The 17,795-nt window shown below is 44.3% G+C and overlaps 1 protein-coding gene across 3 annotated transcripts; it reads left to right on the top strand.

The window, feature by feature from the left end:
- The first annotated feature begins 3,143 nt into the window (after window positions 1-3,143).
- Window positions 3,144-17,108, top strand: SERP2 (stress associated endoplasmic reticulum protein family member 2). Of its 3 annotated transcripts, none has more exons than XR_010922525.1 (3): window positions 3,144-3,623; window positions 5,371-5,446; window positions 16,676-17,108. XR_010922525.1 is itself a non-coding variant. In XM_067562764.1 (3 exons), the coding sequence occupies exons 1-3, from the start codon at window positions 3,540-3,542 to the stop codon at window positions 16,714-16,716; spliced, it is 198 nt and encodes a 65-aa protein (XP_067418865.1). In that variant the 5' UTR covers window positions 3,144-3,539; the 3' UTR covers window positions 16,717-17,108. The 3 variants fall into 3 exon arrangements, 1 of the variants encoding a protein (XP_067418865.1); XM_067562764.1 differs by lacking the exon at window positions 5,371-5,446 and adding an exon at window positions 8,112-8,184; XR_010922526.1 differs by lacking the exon at window positions 5,371-5,446 and having other exon boundaries at window positions 3,544-3,623.
- Window positions 17,109-17,795: the final 687 nt, after the last annotated feature.

Genomic DNA, 17,795 nt, shown 5'->3' with positions numbered 1-17,795 from the left:
AAAGAGAGGAAGGATGGCCCAGTGACTAGAATAGTAGACTGGGAATTGGGAGGCCTGAATTCATTTCCCTGTTCTACCACAGATTTCCTGGGGCACCTTGGTTAAGTCACTTAGGCCGAGATCCACAAAGGCCTTTAGGATTCTAACTTCCATTGCCTTCAGCAGACATTAGGGCCCTAACTACCTTTGAATTTGGGCATTAGTCTCGCTAGGCCTCACTTACACGTCTTTAAAGAAAAGGATGATAGCACTTCTCAGCCTCACGGGGCTGTTGTGAAGATAAATACATTGATTGTGGGGCCCTTGCGTACCATGGTTATGGGAGCTATATAAGTACCTAGATAGATAGACAGTGCTATATTGAGTTGGTGGCTGAAATCCTGGCTTCACTGAAGTATTAGCTTTGCAATTTTGACTTCAGTAGCTAAACATTTTCTCATGAGAGACACCAATATTTGGGAAACATCATCAGTTAATATATTTGTCAACTGAGAGTAGAATTCTTTTTGCAATACGCATATTACTTTTCTTAATAATTTCATATACAAGGGCAGGAGTCACCTGCTACATGTAGGCTCACAAATTATTTTTCTTAGTATACGAGAAGCATGCTGTCTTTGAAGAAACGCTGTATATATTGCTCGTACTTTTATGATGTCGTTGGGAAGCTCTTGAAAGCAGCAAGAGAGTTTGCCCTCTGCTTTAATTGCTCTAGCATGATTCAATTCCTGCAGAGTTCTTCCTGGTAACGGGGCATTGTTTTTTGGACTGAGATCCCTGAAGGAGCTTGTGTATTGTTTGTGACCTCCTCTGTTCAAGGGTTGGTATATGTAGCGGAAATAAACAAGTTACCCACACTTCATTTCTCCTCCAATAGGAAGCCGACCTGCAGGGCCCTAAAATCTCCTATCACTTGGCGGAGGTCCAGCAATGTCCCATGACAAGTCATTTGTGACTTCCTCCGGGGCAGGGCTGGAGCAGCTGTCTGCCCCGAGGCTCCTGCAGGAGTGGCCCCAGGGCTGAAGCAGCTGCCAAGGTTGGGTCAGCCTCCCTGGTGGTGAAGCAGCAGTGGTCAGCCCCTGCAGCAGGAGCAGCAGTGGGGGTGGTGCAACTGCCAGCGGTCAGCACTGAGGCCGCCAGAACAGCTGGCTGGTTGTCAGCCCTGGGACCGCTGGAACAGTGACCCTGAGGCCACCAGAGCAGTGGTCCCTGGAGCAGCAGTCCCCAGATCAGCTGTCCTCGGGCCACCAGAGCAGCGATCCCTGAGACTGCCAGAGCAGCGACCAGAGTTAGGTCAGCCTCCCTGGGGCTGGAGCAGAGGCAGTCAAACCCGGCTGCAAGAGCAGTGGGAGGGCTGGAGCAGCTGCCAGAGGAGCAGCTGCCCCCCACCTCCCCCCTCCAGGGTATTTTAGTAAAAGTCAGGACAGGTTGTGGGCTTCTGTGAATTTTTGTTTATTGCCTGCGACCTGTCCCTGACTTTTACTGAAAATACCCATGACAGAATCTTAACTTTAAACATGGTTAGTAAAATAAGCTGTGGATGGAGGCAATGAACCCAGGCTTAGTTGGCCAGACCATGCAATGAGAGAAACGGTCAAAGGAGTCAAGAGACGTGTAGAATAAGAACATAAGGACGGTCATATTGGGTCCATCTAATCCAGCATCCTGTCTGGTCAATACCAGCTGCCTCAAAGGGAATGAAGAGAACAAGGCAATTATCAAATGATCCACCCCATCATCCAGTCCTATCATCCAGCAATTTATGGACACCCAGAACATGGGGTTGGATTCCTGACCATCTTGGCTAATAGCTATTGATGGCTTTATCCTCCATGAATTTATCCGATTCTTTTTTGAAGCCAGTTATAATTTTGGCCTTCACAACATCTCCTGACAATGAGTTCCACAAGTTGACTGTAGAGTCAATGACTGAGACAATTGAGGAGACAAAGGAGAGAGAAAGAGTTTTAGAGCACAGGAGTTAAGACATGCTCTAGGAATTATTTGGGGGAAGTTCTACGGCCTGTGTTTTACAGACGATCAGACTAGATTATCATAATGGTCCCTTCTGGCCTAATAATCTCTGAATCTGTAGATACTGATGGAATGGAAATCAAGAAAAGACTGGAGAGTTGGGGAAGGAGAAGGGGGCAAATGAGCGGTGTTGAAGGGGACACAGTAGCAGTCAGGCAGGTAATTCAGCAATGGGGAGTGAATGGGAGAGCTGATCCAGGGCTGCAGGTTAAACAGGGAGGGGAGGGCAAGGAGACAAGAGGCTGGGGTGCCAATGAAACTTTATATAGACACAATTTTGAGTTATGCACATTTTCTTCCTATTCTAAGAGACCTGATAACACAGAAAATCTTCATTTTTGCTCCCTTGAATGGAACGTTTCTGTCAACAGGGACCTAAGGTATGGAGAAAAGCAAGGTGCACATACCAACAGGGGGCCTGATCCTGTTTGCAGGACAGTGATTCTACAAAGCACAAGAAATATAGATCTGAATGCAACTCTGAAATGTACAGTACAGCTAGCGGTTGGTCGGTTTGTCTTCCTCTGTGATCAGAGGCTGTGTGTGTGTGTGTGAATAGTTGCTGATGTAGCAACACTGAATTGATTGAGAAATGAACACTTCCCCCCCCTCCCCCATAGTTACACCTCTGGTGGACAGCTGTTTATGTATTTTGGAGTATATCGCATTGGCTAGACAGATACTAGATGCACCACAGCCCTGTGTAGGGGGCGTGTGTAGGAGAAAATAAGACAAAATAGGAGGAGAGATGCTGGTGACCACACGCCCCATTTTGCCCCACTGCTCTCTCCCCACATGTTTTGCCCCCTCTGAGCCCATGTTTTTGCTCCTGCTGCCCTTATTCCCCAGCATGCTCAAAGCCAGTGAGGGCAGAAGTAAGGCACCAACTTCAAGGGTGCTACTGATTTAGCTGAAGGGGACGTGAGCTGTGACGCCGCAAGTACGCTGGGGTATCCAATCCAGGCGTCGCGGGCCACCGCCACTAGGCGAGCGATGGAACGCTCGCTCCACCCCTCCCTCCCCAAACCACCAATCAGCGCTCGGCAGCCCCCCCTCTCACAGAACGTTGTCTGTTGCAGCGTTCCATGGAGGGAATGCAGGGACTGGGTCCAGGCGTGTCTGGAGCCCAGGCAGCCCCCGGCTCCGCAAGTGCAAGCGGGATGCGCGCCCGCAGCCAGGCGAGATCGGAGGCTGCAGGCAGCCCTGGCCGTTGCCGCCTGTGTTTAGACAGCAGGGGGACCGGAAGGGCAGGAGGAAGCAGGAGAAGGTTTCCTGAGATGAGAGATTACTTCCGTCCATCCATCCTTCCAGCCACCCTCTCCTCGGTCTGCAGCCGGCTGGGGGCACAGAGGAAACAGCACTGGGACTCGGGGCAGTAGCATCCACACTTGCTCCAGTCAGGGGGGTGCTGTCTTGGCTTGTCACAAACCAGACCCAGAAGCTATTTGGCCTCCGGAATTTCTGAGCTCTCTAAATCTTCTCCCCCACCCCCTCCACCCCCAGCGATGGTGGCCAAACAGCGGATCCGGATGGCTAACGAAAAGCACAGCAAAAACATCACACAGAGAGGGAACGTAGCCAAAACCCTGGTAAGGTGACATGGGAGGAGGAGCAGAGGGGCTTGCGAGGAAGCCGGGCTTCTCTCTCTGCCCAGTCCTCGGCTCAGCACGTGGGGAGGGGTGGGAATCGTGAGCTAAAGGGTTAAGAGGCCACCGGAGCCCCAGGGCGGGAAGCAGAGGGTGACCATTGTTCGTGTGTGATGGTAAAATCAGGAGCTCCTCTCCCGAGCTGCAGCAGAATGGAGGAAATATCACACCACAATGACTTTAAAAAGTCAATGGCTCATCATGGAACAATCAGGAGAGGAAGAGATTGACTGACTGACTCACACACATCTTCCACCTAAACACCCAGAAGGGGACGGACACACACACGCACATACATAAACACACACACATGCATCTAGGGGGACTAATATCGGGCCAGTCTGGCTGCTGCAGCATTATCTCTTTTGGGAGTGCACAGGCATGGCGGTATACTCCCAGAGGGGTCTAACTCTTTAACAGGGACAGCACCAGTGGGGGTTGTGTTTTATTACTAAGTGTAAAAAGTGTGTTTTCCTCAGTGAAAGTCCTTTAGGTCTCTGAATCACGTTTTGTCTTTGCTGTTTTATTTGAATGAGCTGTTCGGCTGGTTGGTCTCTGTGGCTTTGTCTTGATGAGAAAAAGAAGTTGAATTTAGGTCAGTTTACTCCTGGTTAGTTAAGTGCTACGTACCTTTGACCACTTTTCCTAGTCAATACAAAGTCTGTGTCAGTACAAAAGAGGTAACTCGGACGTGATCGCATTTCATCTTTTAGGGCTCACTTCTGCCCTCAGGTAGAGTGGGAATAAAACTGAGCCCTTACTGAGTTGATAGTTCAGCTGGGACCAAAGTTCTCAGACCTGATGAAGCAATAACCTTCCAGCCAACACAATCTTGCATCTTACTAAGGCTAAGTTTCTGTCACAGGTATTTTTAGTAAAAGCCAGGGACAGGTCGTGGGCAATAAACAAAAATTCAGGGAAGCCTGTGACCTGTCTCTGACTTTTACTAAAAATACCCTGGGGGCTGGGGGAAAACAGAGCACTGCCAGGGCTTGCTGCTTCTCTGGTGGCAGGGGCTGACTGCTGCTGCTCCAGCCCCAGGGGAGCTGACCCACCCCCAGCCGCTGCTCTGGCAGGCCAGGGCCACTGCACAGGGCAGGCCGCTGCTCGGCAGCCCAGGGCTGGCCACCAGAGCTGTTCCAGTAGCCACTGCTTTTGGCAGTCCCAGGGCTGACAACTGCTCCAGCCCTGCCCCAGAAGAAGTCCCAGAGGTCCTAGAAAGTCACAGAATCCGTGACAGGATTCTATCCTTACTTATTACCTTAAATAAAGGTCACACTTGTGCTCCGGTTGTATATGCTGAGGTGGAAAACTGAAGTGCTTAACTGTGCTCAGATTCATGCCTCTTGTTGTTAACTGTGGTCTGGGCTGATCCACAGACATTTCAGCTGCTGACATTCAAAGTGTTCAGAAGTGCTCTTAGAAAGCTGGTTAATGGGAGAGAGTTTCATTTGAGTGCTAACTCCCCTTTTCTCAAAGTTGTTTAGAGCTCTTGATATTCTAATAAACACGCACAAAACGTTGTGTTCGTTAATAGCTCACTAGTCCTTCAGAGCTCCCCCACCCCAAGAGTGATCTGTTTCAAAGAGAACCCTGTTACTGTCATGTCAGAGAACTGCTGGAAATTCATAGTTGGGATTTTCACTTTGCCCTGAAGTTTTTGACACTTAGGACTTGTCTACACTTACAGGCCTGCAGCAGTGCCACTGTAGCACTTACTGAAGATGCTGCCTCCGCCGGCAGGAGAGCTTCTCCCATCGGCATAGGTAATCTACCTCCCTGAGAGCAGTGGTATGTTGAAGGGAGTAGCCCTTCAGTCAACGTAGCACCGTCTACACTGGGGGTTATGTCGGTATAACTATATTGCTCAGGGGTGTCGATTTTCTACGCCTTTTAATGACGTAGTTATAGTACCATAAGTCTATAGTGTAGACCAACTCTAACTCAGTCTCCTAAAACTTCCCTATCCTAGAATTCTGAGTGAATGAGCTAGCCTAGAAAATGGGATTTCTATTCAATTAGATTTCTCTGTAATCTAGAGTTAACCTAGGTGAATCACGCTAGCACCTTAAAGGTGACCTGAAATGCTCTTTTAAAAATACATTAAAATTGCTGAAGTTTTCAAATCCTTAACGCAGTAGTTTATTTAAATGCATTTTAAATTAAAATATTTCAAGGTTGATTTAAAACTGTGGTGCTATGGGACAGTGCCCTGCCAATGGCAAAAAGTAAAGGATATGCCTTTTTTTTCTTTCCCATAAGTCATGTGACTTCTTTTTTGTATTGTTCTACCACTTGCTGATTCATGAAGCCGTTTCCCTGGAGGAAGTGTCTGTGACTAACAACAGACCTTATCTCTGGTGAAATAAATAGTTTATGACTTTCTTTTATTATTTAGATTCCTTCCTGTTTCTGATAATACTGGGCACTTAGCGTTTGGTCCTGCCCCTCGTTCAAGTCAATGGAAAAACTCCTGCTGATGAATGATGGAGAATTGAGCCCTTATGTGGCAATTTTCATCCAGAGATGCTTTCAAAAGCTGGGTCAGCATTATTATTACTTTTTATCTAGCTGGGGAAACAGAGACACGATATGACACAGCCATGTTAAGAGGGCAGGTCAGTGCAAGAATCAGGGATAGAACCTATGTCTCCTGCCCTGAAGTCTGGTGCCCTGTCCACTGGATAATGCTAACTTCCTCTTTTTCTGTCATCTCTTTGGTTTTTCTCCTTCTTTGTTTCTAACCTTTTTGCTATCCTTTCCCCTCCTTCTCTCTCCTCACTTACTACTATCCTCTCACCCCATCTTTTCCCATTCTCCCTCCCACTGGCCACTTTTCTGCCTCCAACCTCCATTCATTTGGCTCTTCCTGCACGCAGTGCTTCGAGAATGAGATAGTAGCAGCAGCTCTATGTTCCTAAAAATCAAACAGTTTTGGATCAGGACTGCAAACTCGTTATTATTCGTATTTGTAGCATAGTACCCCTTAGAGGCCTCAGTCAAGACCAGAGTCCCTTTAAGGAAGGCACTGTAGAAACACATAGTAAGCGACCATCATTGTGCCAAAACACTTACAATCTAAACAGGCAAGTCAGACAAAGGCTGGGAGAAAGCAAGTATTATTATGGCCATTTTGCAGATGAAGAACTAAAGCACAGTGAAATTAAGTGACTTACCCAAAGTCACACAAGAAGTCTATGAGAGAACCTGGAATTGAACCAGATCTCCAGAGTCCCAGAGTAGCACAAATTCTATGCACAATTCTGCAACTTGAACCCAGATATGTGACTATCAATTCCTCCTTTACTTGCCTGCCCAGTCCTGATCTTAGTGCTCTGTGAATCCCTTGCTTCCGTTGATTGTGTCCCTAATATCTCATGTCATCATATAACCTTCTGCTCATGGCTTGGTTGGTAAGAAGCCTCTAAGTTCACCGATCCACCACTTCACTCTGTGTGGTCTTACAATTAACATATTTGTATTTATTCTTAGTTATAAAAGCCTCTATCCAGTGATCTAGATTCCAAACAATAATCATACGTCAGAACAAAACTCAGCAATTCAAAATAACCATAAAAGACCATGAACCTCTTCTTTCTTCCTTCCTTTCCCCTTCACAGTGACATGTTAGAACTTTCAGTCATGCTTCTTTAAAATAAATTGACTAGAGTTGAGACTAGAGTTGAGACTGTATATCAAATTTATATTTAACTTAAGGATATTTTTGGCACATGCTGACCTCAATAAAATAAAATAAAAATAGTGTCCTTTGATTTTGTTTTTAACAACTTCCTCTCCCCAGTGGATAGGAATTGGCTGTAGGCTATATATATTTTGTTCTAAAGTGACAACCCAGTCAGGAAACATAAATTATTTTTCAAGCATCCAACATCTATTAGCTATCTTAGAAAACATATAAGAACATGTTTTCTGTCCCAAAGAACTTACAATGTAGATACAACAAGGGAGACTAGTAAATGGCCCGACTGAGGGTGGGGAGAGGACAGAAACTGATAAGCATGCATTGAGGAATAAAACTTTACCCTTCCCCAGAGAAATTCAAGATGCCTGATCTGCAGAGAATCTGTGTGAGGCATTATTCTATTTAAAGGGGAAAAAACAGGAGCTTTCAATAGTATTGAGTCAAGCTGTCTGATCTAGTGTAAATACAATTATCCTCTATTACTCTTCTGTTAGCGTATTGTACTTCAGCTTTTCATTTCAGTTTCTTAGCATTCCTGTGAAACAGTTATGATAATGAAGCAAACTGTTTTACGTTAGACCTTTGGAGTGTGTTCAGTGTTTGAGATTTGAAGCTGAAACCAGGCCATTTCTTTATCTTGATTTTCTGCATCTATTTTTAAATGAGCTACCTAGACAAATGGTTAAACTGGTAACCAACTGAAATCTTCTTTTCCCCCCACATTTTAGAGGCCCCAAGAGGAGAAATATCCTGTAGGACCATGGCTACTGGCACTGTTTGTTTTTGTTGTCTGTGGATCAGGTATGAACACAACACTGAGAATAGATAAGGGGGGGGAGGGAAGAGTTGAGATGAAAGTAGAAAAGCATTTAAGAGCCTGATCCAGCTCCCACTGCAGTCAGTGGAATGGTTCCCAGTTACTTCACTGGGAGCTAGATCAGACCCTAAAAGTTTGTGGACAAAATTCTGGCCCTGGATGAATGAACACAGCTTCTACTGGAGCCAGTGGGAACCTGTGTGTGTGTGTGTGTTTGAGAGTAGAATTTGATTCTTGGCATATAGTGCAGCTCTGGATCTGTTCCAGAGAAACTTAGGTGAGTGTTTAGGAAAAGTTGCTGGTGATTGTAAGTGGTTTAACTTGTCATTTTTCCTCTCAAATCTTTATCACTAATTACTTGTTATGTAGTCTTGCTTAGCACAAATGCATCCTAAGAAGAAAGCTTTTTCCAGTTTCAGTCTAAAACTGGAGTTTCATTTCTATGTGGGACTGGATGGCTCAGGTTCCCTGGCCTGTTAATTTTCTTTCACCTCTAGGCTGCAGGTTTGAACCTGGGTTGGGACAGTAATAGTGTTACCATGTGAACAGGGGTGTAGTTTGGGCGAGGGGAAGGCAGAGGGTGCATTGCCCCTCCCAAACTGCAAGCCTCGGGCAGATGTGGAATTTTCCCCCCACTCACGGCCCCATTGGCCTGACTGGAGCTCTCCCCCGCCCCATAGAAATCATAGAAACCCCTATGCATGTGAAATATATTCAGTTCACGAGTTCTTTTTAGCAGTCCAATTCCTAGGCATCCAAATCACAAAATCAGCATTGCAGTTTGGCTCCAGTTGGCACCCGTAGTGGCAAAGTCAGCAAAGAGGCCATTGAATGGGAGAAATTGCACTACCTTCCAAGAAATGCCTCCAGACCCGAGTTAAGGCTCAGTAGTGTGTGGGAGCATGTGATTCTGCTTCCTGTGTTGCACCCCTTTTGCACACAGAGGAGTTTCTTTCCCCAGGGTGTCAATCTAGGATCTTTCACAAGAACTGATGGGTGTTTTGTAGTAGTTTTTTTTTTTAAAAGAGCCCCAATATGGAACGGGTCATGGATAGACCCAGCCTGGAGTCATGTTTTTAACGTTAAGATGGGTCCATTGTTATTGCTTTGTTCATAGAGCTAGTGAGTGATATTGCATTGTTTTCAGACATGCAATACGGTGACCACACTACGTGACACCTACGGTGTCTAACCTTAACGTTCTCAGAAATGGCATTCATTCTGTTCCTATTGTTTGGATTTTGTACCTGGTCTTAAAGCATGATTTCAACTCCCCACAAAAACAAACAGTGGTTATGGTAAATCCATCACCCACGGCACATTACAGCTAGCTGTGTTCTCCTAACAGTGCTAACATAAAGCCTTATGCCGCGTTCCTATGCACCCAAGCCCCGCCGCCTCCTTCTCACCAAAGTCAGTGGGAGTTTTCAGTGAATGAAGGTTGTCATTGCTAAAGCTAATAAACATGTAGAGCAGAGAACATAAGAACGGCCACACTGGATCAGACCAATGGTCCATCTAGCCCAGTATCGTGTCTTCCGACAGTGGCCAATGCCAGGTGCTTCAGAGGGAATGACCAGAACAGGGAATCATCAAATGATCCATCCTGTTGCCCGTTCCCAGCTTCTGGCAAACAGAGGCTAGGGACACTTCAAAGTATGGTTTTGCATCCCTGCCCATCCTGGCTAATAACCACTGATGGACTTATCCTCCATGAACTTATCTAGCTCTTTTTTGGACCCCAGTATTAGATGGCTCCAAAATCTCAAGCCTTAAGCTAGCCTGCAGCTCTCAACTCCATTATATGTCTTTGGTGACCTGTGAACTTTTATGTTTACTTATTCCCTTATGTGGCTTCTAACTAAGAATAAAGATGGCAATGCTTCTTAGGCACATCAGATGTGTTGTCAGTGTCTCAAGAAATAATAGTTTCTTCCCAGGACAAGTCATCAAGCTGTTTCAAACATGCTTTGACAGAAAGAACAAAGATCAGGGTCAATATGCAGCTCTCTATTTAGTTATTATTTCTATTGGGGGGAGGGAGGGGGCACCGAAGGATCCCACTGAGGGCTCCATTATACTGGGCAGTGATGACCAAACAGCACACAGGCAGCCCTTGCCCCAGAGAGCTCATGACAACAAAAATTCTAGGCAAAGTGACAAAAACCAATGAGTGATTTAAAAAAAAAAAATGGAATTGAAAATCAGTCAATAAAAGAAAGCCAAAATACTAGTTTTATTTTCTAAAAATAAGTATATTAAACAGCTGGACGTGGGAGATGCACAGAAGATAAAATAAATATCCTGGTGATAAATGACTAACCATACATCCAATTGATTCCCATCTAAGAACATTTTGTGGTACGGAATCCAATCCTGCAGTCTTTACTCATGCTAAGCTATCGCTGGCTGAAGTGGGAGTTTTGCCCACATGAGAACCACAGAATTGGTTTTATTATCTCAAGAGACGTCTTAATAATGTGGTTTAGATGTTGATCTTTGTCATTTTTAGTGCTCTGTCAGACATTCAGACTTCAGTCGTCGGTAACAAATTCGCTATGGCTATGTTTGTTCCTTCAGTAGTGAATCCATTAGACAAATGCTTCCTTTTTCCACAAACATTTTCAGGGCTGTTCTTCTGGACTATTGCAATCATGTACAGCTCTCGCTGTAGCCCGTTTAATGATCATTTGCATTGTGGCTCCATCCCCATGGGGCCAGGCACTGTACAGCCATATAACCAAGAAATGGTACTGCCCTGGTTGCCCATCTCTTTGTACTGGACAAATCAAAGGCCTGATTGTGCCACTGGATGAAGTACATGCACAGGTCCGGTGCAATTTGGAAGGTGGACCTCAGTTTTAAGATGTTGACATTTTGGAAATGGTTTTTAGGGTTATTGCTGCATGAGGGAGGGAATTCTTAGCTTATGGAGCTTAGATTTACAGATATAAAATCCAGAGAAGACCACTTGGATCATGTAGTGTGATCCCTACATTTTGCAGGACTAGTCTCCACTTAATTCCTGCAAATGTCTTCTCCATTATCCAATTGCCTCCATTGATAGCCTCCACTCAACTGCTCTTGCTGCTGAGAACTTTTTCTTAATGTCTAACCTGAACTTTTTTCCTTCTTTAGCTTCAGGCCATTGCTCCTTCTCTACCATCTTCTGAGAATGGAATAATTCCCTTTCTTCATTTCCATTATTACCCTGAAGGTATTTATAAACTGTGATCATGTTTTCCCCCATCCCTTCCCTAGTCTCCTCTTTTCTAAAACATGCCCATTTAGTCCTCACTCTTTCCCAGTAGGTTATATACCAGACCCCTGTGTCCTTTGTGTTGCCCTTCTATGTATTTGCACTAGTGTTTGTATATACTTCCAGAAAGAAGCACAATATTTAGTCTGGCCCTAGCCCTATTACCTCACTAGTTTTTACATATGAAGCCTATTTATATATCTGAGATCAGCAATGGTTTCTATTCCATCTGCTTGTTTTTCAGTGGTGTTGCACTTGAACCTAATATTTCGCTTGCTATCTACTATCACCCCTTGGTCTTCGGCAGGCCTCCTGTTTCCCAGATAGCTGTCCTCCAGTTTTGTATCAGTGCTGCTTACTTTCTCTTCCTAGGTGTATGGCTTTAGTATTTAACTTCATCTCATTGCATGCAGCCCAGTCTACAAAATGATTCTTATCCTTCTGTCTAACTGGCTAATCCTGTAAGGCTGAGATTGTCAACAGTTTGAGCATGGTTGAATTTACATCTTCCTCTAGATTACTAATAATGTATTAAATAATAGGGATCCTAATACATGGCTGTGACACCACACATAGAGAACTTGCCATTTACAGAATCTCTGCTCCTCAGATCGTCAGTCAATTTCTAATCCACAATTTGGTATTAGTATCTTGTTGGTATTAGTCATTGTAGTAGAATTAAAATATACTCATATAAGAAAAAATCCTATTAAGAGGAAGGTCCCAGACACTCAAAATCTGTTGATAAATAGGATTCTGGATGAGGGTGAGTTGGTCAGAAGTCATTAAAAAGATCGCACAACCCACAGATTTCAGCAAAAATAATTCTGGCTAGTCCCAGAACAGCCAATAGTGGTCAAAATGCTGCATCCAAGATTTCCCATTATACACTGACTTGCCTTAGAGAGACTATGTTATTGGAACACAGCACCTACCATGAGTGGGGTCTACTAGTTAGAATATGGAATTGGAAGTTGAGCCTCCTGGGGTACTATTTTTCAGCTCTGTCACTGATACACTGTCTGAACTTGGGCAACTCATTTAACCTTGCTGAGCCTATGTTCGCCCATCTGTATAAAGGATATAATGCTCACCAGTCCGAGGTGATGTGAGGTAATATTAATTAAGGATTGCAGAGTGCTTTGAGGCCCCAGAGTGAAATTAACCATGTGAGCACAAAGTAATATTGTTGTTAAAGATGGCTGGTTTGCGAGGCCATCTGAGATTCTAATCTAATGATACAAGATCCATACAACACTGGGGGATGTAAGTGAATTTACCTGAACTGGGGTTGTTTAGTAAATCCATCCATTTCTTTACTAAGAGAGCAAAGAAAGGTAATTGGGTGGAGTGAGCTATTTTAACAAACCCAAGTTGTATGTTGGTTTAGAGATTTCTTTCTCCCAAATGTTTACATTGACTCTTATTCTGTATGTTCAGGTAGTTTGCCTACAACAGCTGTCTGGCAGGTGCATATTATTCTTGTTACTTGCCCTTTGCACTGGTCATTAGGCACCTCTCCTGACCTGCAGGATTTACTGAAAAGACTCAGAGCATGCAAGATTTCTTTTAGGATCTTTTAGGACCTTAGGTGCATTGCATCCACAGGTATATATACACATTGCTCCATCAGGCATTCTCGCACCAACTCTTTGTTCCTCTCTGCTCTTGGCATCTGCAGCAATTGTCTCTAATAATTTCCCTGAACCCTAGAAGGGGTTGTCCCAATGTCATTAGAATGGGTTGAAAACTGAGCACCAATAGTTATTTATTCCAACTCAAGATAAATGAAGCTTTCCAGCTATGTTGGAGAGTTGCCTTATCGGCTGACATCTGTTTGCACTGGTCCTTCTCCCCTCTCTTTTTGACACCTCACTTTTCTGATTGCATTTATAGATTCTTTATTCCTTGAGACAAATTCTCTTCATCCCTATAGCTCACACCATTTCAGTTTGCTCCTTTTATGTATCACTGGGGCTAGGTTGGATCTACTCTGCTCCCCCTCCTTTTCATTTCCTATACACACTTCCCTCAGTTTCAGGTCTTGCTGTATCCAGTTCTTCAGCTTAGATGGGTTTTTAAATTGCTCTTTCTTCTACCCTGTTGCCAGTTAATACTCCAACTCTTTTTATTCTGCCTGCCTTCTTTATTTCTGCAAGGTTTGCAATATGAAAATGTAGGGGAAGACTTCTGCCTTTTAGAATGGGGGGTTGAATCCAGCAAAAGCGCTGAGGGTCCTCAACTGCTTTTCCTGTCCCCTGACTAGTCAGACAATTACAAATCCCACTCTTGGAAAGCAGTTGCACTGTCACAATATCAGAGCACCAAAGACATCAGGACTATTTTAACGTGCCTGCTAAGTCATCCTTGGATATTTAATACTTGAAATGCTGCTCTACAACCAGTAGAACCTAGTCTGCTTATTAATAATCCTTTGGGTCTGTTAGTTACTAACAGGCCTCCTTTCTAGGCTCTAATGTCCCTGTTGAATATTGTCCCCTTCGAATGCCTGCAGTTCTCTTTCCGTGCTTTCTTGTCTTATTTCTCTTGCTCAGCCATACACTCACAGGCACTGTTATTCTCTCAGCTCTGCTCAGCCGCCATTAAGTTATTAACTTGTCAGGGGCTAGACTCTCCACTTCCTCTCTCTCTCTTTGAACTTCTTCAGGAATTCCCTCGTCACTGTCTTCCTTTTTCATACTGCACGCTGGAGTCAGATGTTATTAGACAGATTGATTCACCAGTTTACAGGCAGAGCTCTATTCTCTGTGGAATTTGGTTTTTATAGAATCTGTTGTAAAAATGGTAGCTTTCTACAGTACAATGGCTCAGACAAACTGAGCCTGAGGGGGTTACAGAAGCAGGTGATTTTTCACTAGTTTTGCTGCTCCATAGCCCAATTGACATGTGATTCAATTTAGTATGATATTGCACAAGGCTTAACTGAATGGACTGCAGGGCAAATCCAATTTGATTCAGGAATCATGTTTATGTAAGCAAGGAAAACAAACTCCAGAGAAGTGAACTATAAAAGCACTGACAGGACAAAACAAAAATATGAAACAAATCAACCTAAAACGAAATCATGTATTCAAAAATCAAAACCACAAACCCTACCCCCAGCAGAGTTTCCACGCAAAATAATTGCCACAGGCTCCATGACATCCACTATGGACTTCGTTATTACTATTGATTTTACATTGAAGGTCACAGATATTACAGTGATAAGTGGCAGTATAAAACTAGGATAGACAGATAAGATAGTTCCAGGGCCAGATCCTCAGCTGCTGTAATTTGGCATCACTTCCCTGATTTACATACACCAGCAGAACATCTGTGCCCTAAAGTTGGCCATCATTTTAAGGATGACCTTAAAAAAATGGGTTGAGTCTCTTGTGTCCAAAATGAAGGCCTGACTCTGCAAACCATTCCAGAAGGAGTCCTTAACTGCACAGAGTATGTGTCTACACCAGCTGAAAAGGTGCTTGCCAGCGTGCGTAGACAGACCCCAGCTAGCACCGCTCAGGCTAGCACACTAAAATTAGCAGTGTGGCTGCGGTGGCATGGGCAGCAGCTCGGGCTACTTGCCCACCCCCTTGGGTACTTACATGGGTGACTAGCTTGGGCTGCCTCCTGTGCCACTGCAGCCACTCAGCTATTTTTAGCATGCTAGCTCAAGCAGAGCTAGTGCACGTCCACCAAGCGGTGCTGGGAAGCACCGTGCCTGCTGCGGTGCAGACATGCCCTCCTTGACTTCAGTGGAACTTCTCAAGTGAGTGTCTGCAGGATGAGGGCTCAGACTCAGTCAAATCAAAGTCATGCTTCCTGATCTTACACATTTTACCTTCTTCGTTTCAAAGTTAGTTAGTTTTTCTCTGTTTTTTTACGTTTGACAAACATCTCAGAGCTCTAGAAGGGCAACAGAGGAGGGAGCTCTATGTACATACAGCTGCAGGGCACTTTGCAAGCCTTTCTTTTCACTGGACATGCTCGGCATCTGCAGCGGCCGCAACACAGGCTGACTCTTGCACTTGCGCTGACTGGCTTCAGCAGAAGGCGATCCTGATGGATGCTGCTACGGAACTGGGGCCCTCGGAGGCAGCGGTGGTACCGCGTAATAAGAAAACTTATGTAATATTTGTATTATTAAAAACTAAGGCTCGGTCCTGCAGCCTTGCAATGTATGTAGTATCCCTTGAAGTCAGTGGGAGTTTTGCTTGCAAGAGGCCTGCAGAATCAAGCCCTTAATAATTAGTGTACTAAGTATAATAAAGGACAGGAAATACAGTGACTCAATGCTCGGGTCCTTTTCTCTGTGGAGGTGTAGTACCATTTTGTACCATCAGTTTTGATACCAACAGGAATTTCTGTTTCAAACGTGACGGCACAATCTGCCTCATTTCTATTTACTCCATTCTGGTAAATTAACATTTTTGAAGACTATCTTCTGCTTTGAGATTTGCATCCCTAATGACTAGTAAACAGTCAACACCGCTCTCCCTTGTGGCCTGCAAACATAGGCCCCCAGTCCGGCCAGTGGGTCTCAGGGGCGGACACTTGTACAGTGGAGCCCTCATGGGTCTAATGGAACTGATCTGTTTGCAGGATTGAGATGACAGTGCTCCATCATGCAAAACCTTACCCCCCAAAAAATCAGCTTCCATTCAGTTACTCACATGAGTGCGTTTTTGCAGGTTTGAGCCGTAGAACAGTACATGAGTTTAGAGGGCCCGATCCCACAAATCAGTTTTTAGCACTAATTAAAGTAGGCCAAGCTTGTGGGAGGTTGTAGTCCTGTTACTGATCTACCTACCTATAGGCAGCTGTTTTATAAACAGTCCTGAATAAGAAGTGATTGTTCCCAAGAAAGAGACCCACCAACTTGTTCAACATACGCAGCTGTGCCTGACAGCAGTGCTGCATACACTCTAGTCTAAGGGGGGTCTAATCCCTCCTCAGTGCTGGGGATTTACGCGTGGTACTTCAATTAGTGTTCAGAGAAGGAACCTGCATAATCCTTTTTGCATCAATGGGGGCAGCAGGCCCCTACTTGAAAGAAGTCCACTGATCTAACTACTTGCTAGATAACATCTAATCATGCATGTGAGAACATGAAACATTCGGCTGTTTAAAGTAGCAGTATTGAAGGAGTACAAGGCTGAATTTCAGGAAAGTTAACCAGCATTTGAACAGCCTCTCTTTTTGTCTTGTTTCAGCTATCTTTCAGATCATTCAGAGTATAAGGATGGGCATGTGAGGAGCTGTGTAAATGTGACATTGCCTTTCCCATTCAACATGGTGGACCAGATACAATTTTAGCCTGGCATAAATGTGACGAGCTCTTATCTGAGAGTACCTGCACATTCCTCTTGAACAGGGCAGACCAAATTACCTTTTGACGTGTCATATTGGTTACGTACGTGTTTTAACTGCCACAACAGAAAAGGACATTTTGCCTTTTTATTGACTTAATGAGTTAACCATATTGGTTAACTGTCCCAGCGCTTTTCAGTTGATTTATTTTTTTCTTTTACCTAATGTATTTATGTGTGATCATGTGAGTGCCTATGTATCTACTCTGTACTGTGTGTGTATATATTATAATTGTTTTATGCTGGAAATTTGTTTTTATTACAAATAAAATATTCACGTTCAGCTTGACTACATTTGTTCTGTTTTTCCAAATATATGGCAGTATAAACAGCCTTTTATTTCCCCCGTAAAGCACACACTTGTGGCCAAATCTTGAGGTCCTTACTCAGGCAAATCTCTCAATAGATCTGATTTGCCCTCACACAGGTGTAAATCAAGGGTCGCTAGATTTGAGTTCTGTGGAGTTACACCAGTGTAAAAGTGTTGTGAGAAGAAAAAGCAGACCCACTGGAAGGTTCACCTGAGTAAAAACGAATTCAAAACTCAGTTAGGACATGGGGAATAGTTGTCATGTTCTAGCCTTTTAGGAATTATATTTTCACAGCAGGCTGGTTTCAGGATTTTCCTTTGATTAGCAATTTTCAGAAACCTGTGTGCAAAGAGAAACCATCCCTTCCCAAAGCAATGGTAGTGACTCGAGTAGATTTAGAGGAAAGAGGTGGCAGCCTGAGGTTTTTTTCACATCCCTTCTGTTTCGGAAAGTCCTTTCTGAGCCCCCAAACATGTTTAATAAAGTGATAATTGTTCTATCGCTGCTAAATGTCCATCTTAAAGAAACACGTTGCTGATGTGGCACACCAGGACCGGAAAGGATAATTTACCCAGACACTGGGAGAGAGGGAGGATTTGCATACACACAAGTGGCAACTGACTTACTGCACCTGATTTAGGTAACTACCCTTT

Source organism: Emydura macquarii, unplaced genomic scaffold (genome assembly GCF_026122565.2).
Source record: "Emydura macquarii macquarii isolate MOO-44397 ecotype Brisbane River unplaced genomic scaffold, CSIRO-AGI_Emac_v2 contig_2473, whole genome shotgun sequence".
In the NCBI taxonomy this organism is placed as follows: domain Eukaryota; kingdom Metazoa; phylum Chordata; order Testudines; family Chelidae; genus Emydura; species Emydura macquarii.
Note: the sequence above shows the minus strand (reverse complement) of the source record. Positions and strands in the feature narration are given on the sequence as shown.

Excerpts from the sequence above, each read along its gene's own strand:
- SERP2 (XM_067562764.1), top strand. The coding sequence starts at position 3,540 with ATGGTGGCCAAACAGCGGATCCGGATGGCTAACGAAAAGCACAGCAAA. Across the intron at positions 3,624-8,111 it reads GGAACGTAGCCAAAACCCTG|AGGCCCCAAGAGGAGAAATA; the intron begins GTAAGGTGACAT and ends CCCACATTTTAG. Across the intron at positions 8,185-16,675 it reads TTTTGTTGTCTGTGGATCAG|CTATCTTTCAGATCATTCAG; the intron begins GTATGAACACAA and ends GTCTTGTTTCAG.